Below are 13,859 nucleotides of genomic sequence, written 5' to 3' on the forward strand. Positions count from 1 at the left end.
ATGCCATAAAGCCGCCTCACATGTGGTCAGCTGTGTAGCTTCCCAGCGCCGTGGGGACGGCATCAGAGCATGCGCCATTTCAACACAGTGCTCAGATGCCACCCCCAACTCAGCGCTTACTGCCTGTCTATTTTGTCCTTTAGTGACTAATAATAATAATAATAATAGAATCCAAATGGAATCCTTTGTTGTAGTAGCAATAGTTTAAAAGATTCTTAATAGGTAGCAATCAAGAACAACAATAGGCAAATAATAGTGTGAATAGCTGCCACTGTACAGCTAATGAGACTTGGTGATGTAAATTTCCTTTTTATTTTTAATTTGAATCTTACTGGGAAAATATTTGATGGGTTTTGTCAACAACAACATTGAGTTTTATTTATGAGTCAACTGACCATATCAACGATAACATACAATATATCAAGATGCATACAAAGATCAAACTGAGTCACTCCTTGAACTCATAGAAATTAACTAGCAAGTTAAGCACCTAAAAATCAAATAAAACACGCATAAAATTAAATAAGAACAGATCTAATAAAATAGGATAGAGGGTAAAATATATCCAGTAAAAATGGAAGGTAAAAGATTTAATATTAGTTTCTGATTATGGACCTTCAAGAAGGAGGAGATTCTTGACCTAAGATTGGGTCATGTTTTCCCTCTTCGAATAAAGGTTTCTAATTCAGACTTCAGGAGTACAATGCGCCCCAAAATCATCAAAAGAGCATGATTCCTGTTGATGCAGGCTGTGCTTGAATAGGAAGAGCGCGTGGAGACAAACTGTCTAAACTCAGTTCTGTTGTTCTTTAAGCTGCTTTTTCACTCATGAGATGCACATTCCTGGGTTCATTTTCTTCCCTATAGTGAACAGTACGCAAGGAACCAGAGGCAAAGTAGATATTGACTTAGCTCTCAATGATCTTTATTATTTTTTGAGGAGAAAATAAATGGGAACTAAGTAGAAAGACTTTAGGGGAGGGCATTATACATGCTAACGAGACTTTTTAAGCTCCTACTTCAACAGTAGTTTAAAGTAAAGGATGTAGTTCTGGAATTCGGCTTTTCAAAAATGTTACAGATTTATTTTTTTTTTGCGCAACATTGGCATTGGGAGGATGGTGAAAGAAGGCTGGAGAAAATCAAACTTTCAGTGTTGCATTGCAGCAGCATGACTGCAGTAGATAATGTGATAAAGCTTGACCTAAGAAAGAATGGGATTCTACTCTAGGTGATCCTACTGTAGTTGTATGTGTTTATGCAGAACAGGCAAGGTAAACATGCATCCAGAATCACTTACTGAATATCCTAAGAACAGAAAGAAAAAGGGGAAGGAAAAACAGATTACCCTGCCTCACCAGCTATCCCAGTATGTTGAAAAAATGTGGATTCATAAATTTTGCCACCAAAATGAAAATCCTAAGAAAAGTGAAGGCTAATGACACAGAGAGAAAATCTTCCCAGAATGCATTTTGGAAGAAGCTTTCAAATGGCCACCAGAAGATTCAAAATGTTTTTGTTTACTTATGCAAGTCTTACCTGGCCTAGTTTTTTTCATTTCATATTACATAATGTTATTTTTAAAGAAAAAGTTTGCTGAAGCATGTTGAACCACTCTTCTTTTTTAAGGTGTGGGAACCTATCCCTATCCTTTGCATGCTATTTCTATCTCTGGTAGCAAAGTTTCTGTTAAAGAAGCAAAGTTCAGGAACACATCTACTTGGTTAACAGGTATACCTATATTGCATTAAAGATTTTGACCAATGGCTTCCTCTGAGAGTTTTGCTTTTTATCTATGTGAATCTTCATTATGTAAAACTGTTGTATGCATTTGTCTTTGGAAATGGTATTGTGAGGTTATGTCTGTGTGAGTGAGAGAAAGAGAGAAAGAAAGAGAGATCCATTTTTAAAAGACTCATCATTATCTTGTATTTTTTTCCAATAGTAGTTCAGAATCTGAGATGGAGGAGGAAGAGGAGGAGGAAGAGGATGAAGAGCAGCCACAGCAACCAACTTCTGATCTGGGAGGAGTGCCTTGGAAAGAGGCTGTGCGGATTCATGCCATGTTAAAGGGCAAGAGCGAGGAAGAGCTGGAGTCTGAGAAAAATCATGACAAAGAAGAGGTAGAGGAGGAGGAGGAAGAGGAAGAAGAAGTAGAGGAGGAAGAGGAGGAGGAGGAGGAGAGAGAAGAAGTCTCCAGTGAAGGTTAGTTATAGATTGCTTTATTTTAGTTTATTTTCTCTGAGCATAAATACTAGAATGTATGTTGATCAGGGATCACAATCAGGCATAATAACTAATATGAATATTGCTCATTGATCACAATTATGTAACTTACCTTTTTCTTTTGTGGAAAGCCTGGAAGTCTGGGAGTACTGTGCACCCAATACCAACTAATATATATGGACAGCTGGGAGGTCAGATGAAAACCCCTTTAAAACAGTTGGACCAATGCTGCTGGTCTTCATTGTGTCAGCAGCTTGTCAGACTGTGTATTGTCTAACCCATCTTTCATTCTCTTTATTGGTTTCTGATTTTGAGTCTACAAAAAAAATAAATCTGAGGATGGACATGTTGCACTCAGGTTTAAGAAAAGTTCATGATTTCAAGAGCCAGAAAATCAGGAAGGGATTACTTCAGAGCAATATGCTCGGGAAAGGGTCAGAACATAGTGACAGAGCCCATACCGTGTTGTTCTGTGTCCTAGCGACACTTTAAATAGGATTGGGAAACAGCACTATGTGGAAACCTTGAATACTGTTACCACTCATTGTAGACAGTGCTTACCTAGATGAACCAATGATCTGGGTATAAAGCAGCTTCCTGTGCCTCTTCCTTGCTGCAGCTGCATGAGGATAGTTGGGTTCATTGTCAGATCAGACCTTTGTTGATGGCAGAGGTAACTTAGCCCAAGCAGTAGGATGTGGCAAGGGAGTGAATGAAACTGGGATAGTTTCCTGGGATAAGTCAACTGATTGTGGCAGATTTCTGTGATTGTTGGTGACTGAATGCCTGGCTTAGGTGTGGCCATGTAGGTTCCTAGTCTATCACAATATAGCTCTAGCTTAGAACCAACAAAGAATTATACTTAGTAGAAGAAGTTGGCTAAAGCTCAACTTTTGCCTTTACTTCTGGACCTGAAGGACCCCTAGTGATATGTAGGGTTCTGCACATTAATTCTCGGTTTTCGTCAAACTCTCCTCAGTTCCTTTATGCATATTTAAATTACGACATTAAATAAGGGCAGAAACCACATGGCTAAAGTAGAGATTACTAACTGTGACATCTGGGAAATCACTAATGTGTCTCTAAAGTGTTGTAACTAGATATTCACACTGTGAATATACAGTTTGCCCTCCATTTCTATGGGGAATCCGTTCCAAGCACACACACACACACCCCGTGAAAACAGAGGCTTGCACATATTCAAGCCTCATATTCAACCCTCTGCAGATATTTATCTCGGATCCACAAGTTAGGAGGGGCGACTGTAATGCAGACTGTACAAGATTGAGGGAGTATTGGTGTTAAGTGAGAATAAGTAGGCCTATGTTTAAGAAAGAGATATTTCAATTATTGAGAAATTTTGTGAATCACCAGTCTACAAAATTGTTATGGAGCTGATATGCTGCTGCCCCCTTCAGTTATTTTTTGGAGAGAGGTTCATGGAGAAAGCAAGCTGTAGAACAGCTTGCTTGCTCCTTTCAGATCTACTAATGACAGTTGGCAAGCTCACTGGTTTGTATCAGACATTGTTGTATTTTGGATTTCATCTTCCAAATGAGTACCATATATACACGTATATAAGTCGAGAAATTTAGGTTCAAAAATTGATCCAAAAAAACCTGGGTTGACTCATACACAGGTCAGTATGGTAATTGACCTGAGCCTCTCCCCAGCCGGGCTCCCTCACTGGGAGAAAGACCAGCTGGAAAGATGCTGGGTAGGGTGACTGGTCGCCCTGCAGCCTCTCCCCAGCCGGGCTCCCTCCCTGGGAGAAAGCCCAGCTGCAGAGAGGCTGGAAAAGGCAGCCGATCACCCTGCAGGGTCTCTGTAGGTGGGCTGCCTCCTGAAATCTGACCCTTGACTTATCCATGGGTCATATCAAAATCCATAAATTTGGCCCCAAAAGTTGGCCTCAACTTATACATGAGGTTGACTTATAGTCGAGTATATATAGTAGTTAAGTTTACAAAATAGACCTCAGTTGCCAGAGACTCCTGTCTGTTTTGCAAGATCTCTTTAGGGGCAAAGTGCCTATTTATAAAAGGCTACTGGCCAATTTAAGGCATCAATGATCAAGATATCTAATATGGATCTGGATTAAAGGCAGGTGTTAATACACTCACAGAAAACAAACAAAGTTTGTTGTTGGGATGCATGTTAGTTTTCAAAGTGGATGTTTGATACTATAGCTTGAAGATGGATAATTGATAGCTTCTACTAAAAGAAGATGTACAGTTCTGAAGTTCCCAGAACTCCTTTACCATCAGCCCACAAACAAGCATCACAAAAGGGAATTGAGCTGACGGATGCCTTGGAACTACCTGCAACCATTTGCAAAGGAATTGCTTCAGATCTCTTATAAATTACTCCATACTTGTCCAGTGAGTAACATGAACTGATGGAAAGTTCATGTTCCCCACATGTCTACATGGATGAGACATGCCCATCACATGGAGCTATGTATACACAGCAAAAATTTCCTGCATGGGAATGAAATGTTAGTAAGACTGTGTATGATTGGTGAGACAACCATGCATCTTCCTGGGTTCCTCAAACCAACCTTCTCCATTCTGATGTCCACCAGATGTTTTGGACTACAGTTTCCATCACTCCTAACCTCTGGTAGTGCTGCCTGGAGCTTATGGGTAATGTAGTTCAGGAATCTGGCAAACATTAAAATAAAGAATGCTTCCCCAAGTCATCACTGTGTTCTTTCTGATTCTCTGTCCTTCTCATTCTTTCTTTCACTCTCATTTCTGTATCAATGCTATTTGTTGGTATGTGGCTCTCCTTGCTGTAGAGGGAGAGTATTACCCTTGGGAGAGAGAACTTCAGCAAGGCCTCTGGCTTCAACGTCTTTCCAGTGAAGAGGACACGGGTACATTTAAAGGTACCCTTACACCACCAGCACCACCACTTCTCCTCAGAGTGTGAGAGCAAGAACCTTCATTTTACAAAGAGCAGATCTCACATGTTGCTAATAAGCAATACTGCTTTTAGTACTTTTGGAACATGCACATCATTTTGAGATTGTAAGATTCTTCTTTGTGTGCTTGATGTTCACTTGTAGACACTTTTTTTTAGAAATGAGAACAGGACATAGTGTCAGGGACTCTTAACTCTCTTTCTGTTAACAAGGCCAGTTAGCTGCTCTCATATAAATTTCATTGCAGCTGTCTCCCTCCCAGGGTCTCTATCCAAATTTTTGTTGGAGAAATGAAATTTGAGAATAGGATAAGGTGATCAGGTGAGGCCTGCTCTTTGGAAAACATGCCAAGTTACTATGGGTTTTTTCCCTCCTGTCACTCTCAGTACTTGCTGGTTAAAACTCATCCTTCTAACTTCTAAGGCTGTATGATGTGATGTAAACACTAACTCTACTTACCTGAGATGTGGACCTGGCTGCATAAAGTGCCATGTGTCAGCCAGAGAGCCATGATTCCTGAACTGGATGCCTTCTGTCTAAAGTTACATAGTAATTTGTGACAAAATAGAATAGTACTTTCTGGAATGGAAGTAATAATTGCATGAACATGGAAAGGTTACTTTTTGGATAATTCCCAATTGGCTGGGAGATTCTGTGAGTTACAATCCAAAAAATAATTTTTTCAAGCTCTTATTTTATAGCATCAATCGAAAGTAGAACAAAAAGATACAAAATTCTGTGCCTACTATATTTTGTTTAATTTTGCCGTTCTGCTGATAAAGACACACATGATTGGCAGCTATTTGGGCTGTTCATTTTGGAAATGGTGTTCTAGAAAAAGAAGAAGAAGAAGGAAATGCAGAAGCAGTCTTTATTATGAATCATACGGAGAAACTAAAATATTTCATGCCAGTCTTCTATTAATATTCAGAAAAGACAGATTTATAAATTATTTCTTTATATCAGTCCCCATATACTTGCAGAATGTGATCTGATGCTCTGAGCAATATGTAAAAGGAAAATGTTGCTGAAATTAATTCTCGAGTAATTGTGCACATCACTCAAGAATTTTTGGCTTGAAATAGGCTTTCTAAACTGAAATGGTTGTGTGTGTGAATGAGAGTGAGATTGTGGAAGGAAGCATATGCATGCAAGACCAACTTTACCTGTCTTCTATTGCCAGCTGATCTCAGCAAGTAACTTCTTTCATTTTGTTTTCTTTCCCTGCATTTCCTTTCCTATGGTGTGTGCTCCTTTTCCTCCCCTGTCTTTCCTTCCTGTTCTCCCTTGCCCATCCATCAACATGATCCACTTCTGGCCTTTTAACTGCTAGCTGGAAACCTGAGGCTGCAACAGATAGTAAATCCGATTGATCCCTTGGAGATCTTGGCAGATGTGCATTGGACACACATCCGTCAGAAAGAGGAGGAGGAAAAAGTGGGCCCTACGTCTATGTCCTCCACCTCCAGAGGTAAACATGCCCCCTGCATTGACCCTTTTCCTCATAAGGGCATTTGTTTCTCACTGACTGTATCATGTGGAAGGACAACTCTCCAGCCCCGGAGTGCCTTACTGTCTCTTTTAGTGGAGTTGATTTCAGGTTGATCTTTGTCACAATTTGCAGAGGCCAACAGAGAGAATTATCCTGGCCTCCATCTCTGGTTACATGCATTCCCTTCTACCCAAGACAGTGAAATTTCAGTGGGGAGAAACCATGCTATCTTATCAGAATATGTCTAGGACTTAGAACTGTAGGAACCCAAATTTGGACTAAAAGAAGGTAACAGCATTTTGTCTGGGATTGCATAGGCTCATTTCTCAGTTTGCTAGCTGCTTTTCTGGCAATATGGTTTGTATCAACGTTTTGTGATTCATAGTAGCCCAGGATAGCCAATTAGTAATTTGTAGTGTGGTTTTGCCTTAATGGCCATAATGCATCTATGCTCTGGCAGGGTCATAGTATATAACAGGATGACAAGAGAGCAGGAACTGTCTTGTTTTTCTGTTCCATTCAGCCTCAGTGTGAGAAAACATGTCTTAACTTAAAGTAGTGGAAGAAGGCAATAGTGTGCCTCCACGTTTGCTGAAGGGAGCATGGAGGAGGCATTCTCAACTATTTTTCTCATACTCTGAATTTAGCAAGGACTGAGGATGGTCTTGTTCCTAAGAAGCTTATTGCAGAGTTCTTGGTACCCAGACTTCATTTCTGGTATGTAGCTCTCTAGTTTGGTAAAAGAAGGTAGGAGTAGAATTGCAGTGCCAGTTATGTTTTGATTTGCATGTTTGGTAAGTGGTGGATAATAATCCTTTGAGCAGTACTATAGGCATCCCCAAAAAAGCAGAGTAGCTGCTGGTGAGATTTTTGTGCAGAGAGACAACGCAAGACTGAAATATGAAAGTAAGCAAATCCAGAGCAGAAGCCATAGAAGGGCACAGAGTTCGTATTCAAGACCTTGGAACTAATAGCACACCATTACTTAGTGCTGTTGGTATCTCTGTTGCAATTCTGGTATATTTTGTTCAGTTTAGTGAGCGAGACCACAGTGTGAAGTGGATATGAATCATTTGGAAGGACTCAGAGTAGAGTAATAAAAAAAATGAGCAAGATGATGTGAGGACAATATAAACAGCTGACCATAGTCATCTGAAAAATTATTTTGCTGTGGTGGTGGTTATTTAAAACACACTGATGACTTTTTGGTACAATTTAAAAGTTCTCAGTGGCTACTTCCCCTCCCAAAGGAGGCTCAGTTGACCCTGTCTGCTTTCTTTTCACCAGCAAGCAAAGACTTTAAATAAGTCTTCAGCCTTTAACTGGCTGGGATTGAAAACTGTGCAGTGAGTGTCCTGTGTCTTAATATGTTTTAAAATGTATTTTAACTTTTTTAATTAGATTGTTTAAATTTTAAAAAATTGCACTGAAGATTGCTTTCAACTACAGTCACCCCACCATTTTCACAGACTTGGAGTGCACATCCCTCACTCATTCGTGGGCGGCAAATGGAGGAGGACAAAATGGGGTGCTCGTGCACGGGTGTCCCCGGGCATGTACCATCATTCCAGCCAATGAGGCTTGAATATTGGCAATTTTTTCATTTTCACAGGGTGGGGATGTGAAAACAGAGGGACAACTGTATTTTCTTTTAACCTACAGTTTAATCTGCTTTGGGTCCCATATTGGGAGAAGAGCAGGAAGATACACTGATAAATAGATAGATTTAAAATAATAGGTATCATGGTTCTGGACAATAGATAGTAGTTGTCCAGGAAAGCTGCCAACGGACAGCTGATTAGAATGTGCCAGGCAAAGGTAAACAAAAGCAAGGCTTTACAGTAGCAAAGAAACAGTTCCGAAAGCACAATGCCAGTCCAGTGTCCAATACCAAAAGCCAGTCCAGGGTTCCAGAGGGCAGTTCCACAAGTCCAGTCCAGAGTCAAGAGTGCCAGAGAATAGGTCAACGAGTCCGATCCAAGGTCAAGAGGTCTAGGTCTATCCAGGGTCTAGGAAGCAAGGTGTCCGGCAACAAAGTCCGAGGGAGTCAGAGAGAGCAGTTTTCACCAAAGGAATGCAGATAGACTCTGACAAAGAGGCTCGGCATCTGCCAGATGTTTATATCAGGCCAACTCCTTATTGCAGCTGCTGGGTTATTAATGAGCACTTCTCAGCTAACCTTTGGGAACACCGAAAGCACGCCCTTTCAGCCCTTCTTTGGCTGAAGGTAGGTACCTTAGTATCTTGCTCCTCTATGTCTCCCAGGCCTGGAACCTCTGCTAGGGAAAGGCTGGGCTGCTGAGCCACAGGGTCCACTGGAGTTGATACAATATGGCTAGGGCCTGGCTGAGCCAACTCTCCAGGAGCTGGGAGAGCAGAGCTGGGGCCTGGCTCAGCCTCAGGTTCCGCTTGCACCTGAGGGACCAAGTCATCCTCGTCATCCTCCGAATCCTCCTTGTGACTGACCATGACAGTAGTTCGATGTTCCTTGTTCTGAACTGAATTTTGGTGGTGATGCTCTGGACCATGCACCATCAGGAATTTTCTCAACAAAAGAGGCATAGCATGAAAAAGGGAGTTGTTTCTCATGTTATCCCTGAACTTCTTGGGCACTCTGTGCAAATTAAACTACAATATTTGGCCACAGAGTTTGGGAAAATTATTGCTAGTGGCCATGCTGTCTACTGGTTTCTGGGGGGTTGTAATCCAAAAAAGCAACTTTCCTAAGTTCTGGTCATCCCTTTCGCTTTCTTGGAACTCCAAGCATATATCTGATTTTGCCCTTGTCTGGAGCCAGTACTGGCTCTTTAATCCTAGGCTTTTGTTTCTAAGGGACATGGTGAACATTGTGGCTTTACAGTACAGTACAGTACAGTGTGTTATTTTAATTTTGCAGGGAATCTCAGACATAGCCCTTCTAGATAATGTTTTAGTTGCAAGTATATATCATGATCCTAGTAATCAAATGGTAGCATATTGTTGCTAGAAGAAAACTGGCCAAGATTTGCAGCCCTTTTTGGTTCACTGGTTCATTGATTGCCTCCAAATAATTAATAACATCTTAATGGACATTTTCATCCCTCTAAATAAAAGCCTACCTTGTTCTTCAGTCCTGTGTTTGATTTAATATTGAAAATAAATTGTAAGTAGAATGGATCAAAGTTTTGCAGAGGATAGATTCCTGTTCACTTAGCTCTAGTACTCGGCACTTTGCCAGTGCCAAAAATGCTACTCTGACTACCTTTCAATGTGAGTGATGCCTCTTTACCTCTGGTTGTATAGTTATTCCAACCGTGGATCTAAATGTTCATCAGAAGCCTTACATATGTGTTGTGTTACACTTTGGTCTTGCCCTTCACCATGGTCTCTTTTCATCCAGCTTGTACACTCAGTAACTGTGGCCTTCTATTTTAGGAAACCAGAAGTATTTTTCATGGTATGCTTCCTTAGGTCATGCAAACAACAGTTTGAGTTTCCCAAAATATAAGGAAATGCAATCCTTGGTGATTCTAACATTGAAGTACTAAAACCGAGAAGATCAAGTTCCAAGAACAGAAGATCTTTTCCCACTTTCTCAACAACCATACCTTTGGAACTTGAATAGATCTCACAGCCTGGGGACATTTAGGTTGGAAGCAGTTGTTTCTTTTGCTTTATTCCACATGGAGTTTAGCTTTCACTACTGACATGGATTCTGCCTGTGTGTGCCTTTTGCTTCTCCATTTCTTTAGAATTTTGTTCTTCCCTTCACCACCTTGTCATTTTTTTTCTGAACTGCAGGTTCCCTTTTCTGTCTCCAAACTAATGTAGCATAAGAGGACCTGAACTTGCCATGTAGATAAAAGATGAAACAGAAGGATAACAAGAAATATGAAGACTTGATACAGGAGGCTAAATTGTAGAATAACTCCACTGTACTGTTTACTTTAGTTCAGGAAAGGTTTTGTAAAGGATGAGGTAAAGAACCTGATCACTATAATGATCATCTTTCACTATCTTGGTTACCTTCAGGTATTTTAGACTACAATGTTGTCATCCCTGATCACATGGTAGAAGGTTGTACTTTACGATAGAAGAGTGAACATGGTAGGAAAAAGGCATCTGTCAGATGACTTTAACAGAAGAGACAAAGAACCAAGGACAATGATTCCCAAACTCTGGCCTTCCAGGTCTTTTGGACTTCAGCTCCCAGAATCCCAGACCTTGGGCATTATGACTGAGTCCTCTGGATGCTGAAGTCCGAAAGACCTGGAGGATCTGAGTTTGGGATTTACTGTCCCAGGATATGTACAGCATTTCAATTACTGCTATGAAAAAGAAGAAAATCAAGGTATTAGCACAACCACTTAGGGTAGCAGTGGCAAGTGTGTGGCCCTCTAGTTGTTGTTTGATAGCAACTTCTGTCAATCGTAAACAGTATAACCAGTGATGAAGGTTTGTGGGAGTTGCAGCTGAAAAACACTTGGAGAGCCCCATGTTCCCCATCTCTAGTTGGGGGAGATGGTGGAATAATTGTAACAGGAGAGAGACTTTCTGATTTGAATAAAGACACATTATAAAACTAGTTTGCAAGAGTCCAAATGAGATTTGCTTGACCTGGACCAAGGTTTATATATTAGATTTAGAGCCTGTACAGGCCAGTGGCGGACACATGCCAGCTGCCCCCACACCAGGATCATGCTGCACACCTAACCACACAGCGGGAGGCATTACTGCCATTGCAGCTAGAACACTCTTTCCACATCACGAAAAGGAACCACTGCGGAAAGACCGGGTCGGGTCCACGGCATATAGTTGAAGAAAAAGACAGCTGCAGGCCACTCCAAAGGGGCGATCTGTTGAGCCCCTTAGAAAGGGTAGGAAAAGCCACTGCTGTAGGTATCTATTTGTAGGAAATGATGATTCATCCTTCTTTCTCCCTTCTTTGGGAGCCCTTGTGAAATTCATCTTTCCCCCCTTCATTGTGTTGTTGGTCTTGATTTCTCTTCTTGTGTGTTTGTTCATTTCTCTCTGTGATGTTTCCATTTCAAAGTGTTTGTTTTCTGTTTTTTGGAATTTATTATCATTTTATTTTTATTTTTAATTCAGCATCTGACCTTCCTTCCCTACGCCATGATGCAGTGCAGGCGTGGCTGGATGCAGCCCCAGGAGGTAGTTCTGGTGATGTTCTGTTTACAGCTCACAAATAACCCTGCCCGCCACTGCTGGCGCTGCCACTATCTGTGTTTTCAGCGCCCCAAGTGCCAGCCTTTTTTAACCCTGGACTATTTGTGCCTTTGTTGCTACTGCATGCCAAGTTGGGGTGGGTGGGAAAGGGAGGAGGCTGCATGTCTCGCTGAGAAGAGCCATTCTTGCATGAATTAGGCTTCTGTATTAACCTTTTGCAAGATAGGCCAAACAGACAATAATTCAGTACAGAATGAAGGAAATGTAAATGATAGGAGGAAGCAGGTTTTGCATTAGGTAGTTTGGACCAAATAAGGCCCATCCTTTTCTGCAAGAAAACCATTATTATGCTTTAATATTTTAAATATTTTTGCACCATCTGGATGAAGATGAGGATAACCCATCTTTATAGGAGTTTAGAGGGATCAGGGTATTCACTATTCTAAGAAGAAGTATAATTGTATGAAAAACCTATGAAGATCAGTGAGGGAGATAGAAATTCTAGTTAGGACACACACTAACATCAAAGTGCACTCCAAAGAGAAATAATTTGGTTGGGAATTCTGGAAGAGATCAAACGTGTCTTCTACAGCATCTTGTATATTTCTCCACTAAAGGAGCAAATTCTTCCTGAAGATTCTTTTCTTACAACAGTGGATGGATCATAAGAGAAGCTTCCCTACTCTTTATATGAAAGCACTTAACTCCCTAATCTTAGCGTACGGACTGAGATTCTTCCAGGAGAAGAGAGTATTTATATGCTACAACATTAATTTTATGTACTAGATAGTGATTAATGGGGGTGTGGCATTCTGAATTTTGCATGGATATAGTGCATTTCTAAAACGTTTTGCTTCTGACAGCAGAGCTTACAGGACAGCTGCATATCACCTTATCCAGTTGTAGCTGCTGACCAACTTGGACAAAATGTTGTCTCCATTTGTTTCTGGCTACCTTAGTATATAGCTCACATGTTTCTGTGTGACAGCTTTTATGCCTTTGCACTTTATCTTTAACTGCATCATGTGTGTAAATGTATATTTATGTAATAACTATTATTAGGAATAAACTTTCCAGTTGACCCCCCCAAGAGATATTTTACACAAATATTTTGCTGTTTTGTACACTATTGCACATACCACTGAATTCTGATATGATACCAGGTATTTTAGTGTGCAAAATGCACTTCAAATATTTCTATTGACCAGCCAGAATCCAGTATTTGCCATAGATATCTGTTCTTCAAAATTATTATTTAAGTTGCTATAGAAAACAAAATCAGTCTAATGGAAGAGGAATGCTATGTAATATACTTTCATGTATGACCTTTCTTAAAGATCACCTGGGCAATTTCAAGACATCAAGGTTCTTTAAAAACATCCAGCATTTGATACAAAGAACTTTTGGAAAAGTTAACAAAGAGAGATTTTATATATATCCATTATCTATAAGCTGAACTTACATGATCGGTGGAATCATATGATGCAGTTCATACTCGACTGTATCACTTCAGATTTTTGTATGTGTTAATCACATGTTTGAATGCTTTCCGGTATTAAAACCGACAAACAGCCTTTGTTCTAGCGTAGCATCCTCCCTTGTATATTAGGAAGTGTGCAGAGTATTATTTTATCTGGAAGAAATACTCAAACCTCACATATAATTCATACCACTTTTAATCTCTGGTGCCAACAGTCCAGTAAGGGCTGCATGTCATGAGTTCACTGTTCCTGGACGTTGGGTGCATTTCACAAGGACACCTTAGAAAGAGTGGACTTTAAAACATACACACACACACAATTACAGTTAGGCTTCTGAACTTGAATTTATGTAGATGTTTTTTCTTTCTCCTATCCCTCTTCTAAAAAACTATATGTTATATATATTCTAGCCCTGTGTGAGGAGAATGATTATGAGGATGAAGTGGGCAGTGAGCCTGCAGAAGCTTTTGAAGATGGAGACACAGGTGCCGAGTTGGATGATGGTATGGAGCTGTGAATTCTCAAAGGTGTTGTCAAATATTATTGCATCACTATAAAGTCATACCAC

The 13,859-nt window shown here is 40.4% G+C and overlaps 1 protein-coding gene across 3 annotated transcripts in view; it reads left to right on the plus strand.

The window, feature by feature from the left end:
• Positions 1 to 13,859, plus strand: part of MICAL3 (microtubule associated monooxygenase, calponin and LIM domain containing 3) — a 235,761-nt gene that overhangs the window by 178,759 nt on the left and 43,143 nt on the right. For 2 of the 3 annotated variants that reach the window (XM_089527729.1, XM_089527730.1), the window contains exons 21-23: positions 1,946 to 2,205; positions 6,486 to 6,623; positions 13,702 to 13,794. In XM_089527729.1, coding sequence (XP_089383855.1) covers positions 1,946 to 2,205; positions 6,486 to 6,623; positions 13,702 to 13,794 — 491 coding nt within the window. Of the gene's footprint in view, positions 1 to 1,945; positions 2,206 to 5,026; positions 5,117 to 6,485; positions 6,624 to 11,732; positions 11,796 to 13,701; positions 13,795 to 13,859 lie in introns of all 3 variants that reach the window. The other variant, XM_089527728.1, reaches the window with a different exon arrangement.

Source organism: Sceloporus occidentalis, unplaced genomic scaffold (genome assembly GCF_023333645.1).
Source record: "Sceloporus occidentalis isolate IW3139 unplaced genomic scaffold, rSceOcc1.0.p SCAF_5, whole genome shotgun sequence".
NCBI classification, from domain to species: domain Eukaryota; kingdom Metazoa; phylum Chordata; class Lepidosauria; order Squamata; family Phrynosomatidae; genus Sceloporus; species Sceloporus occidentalis.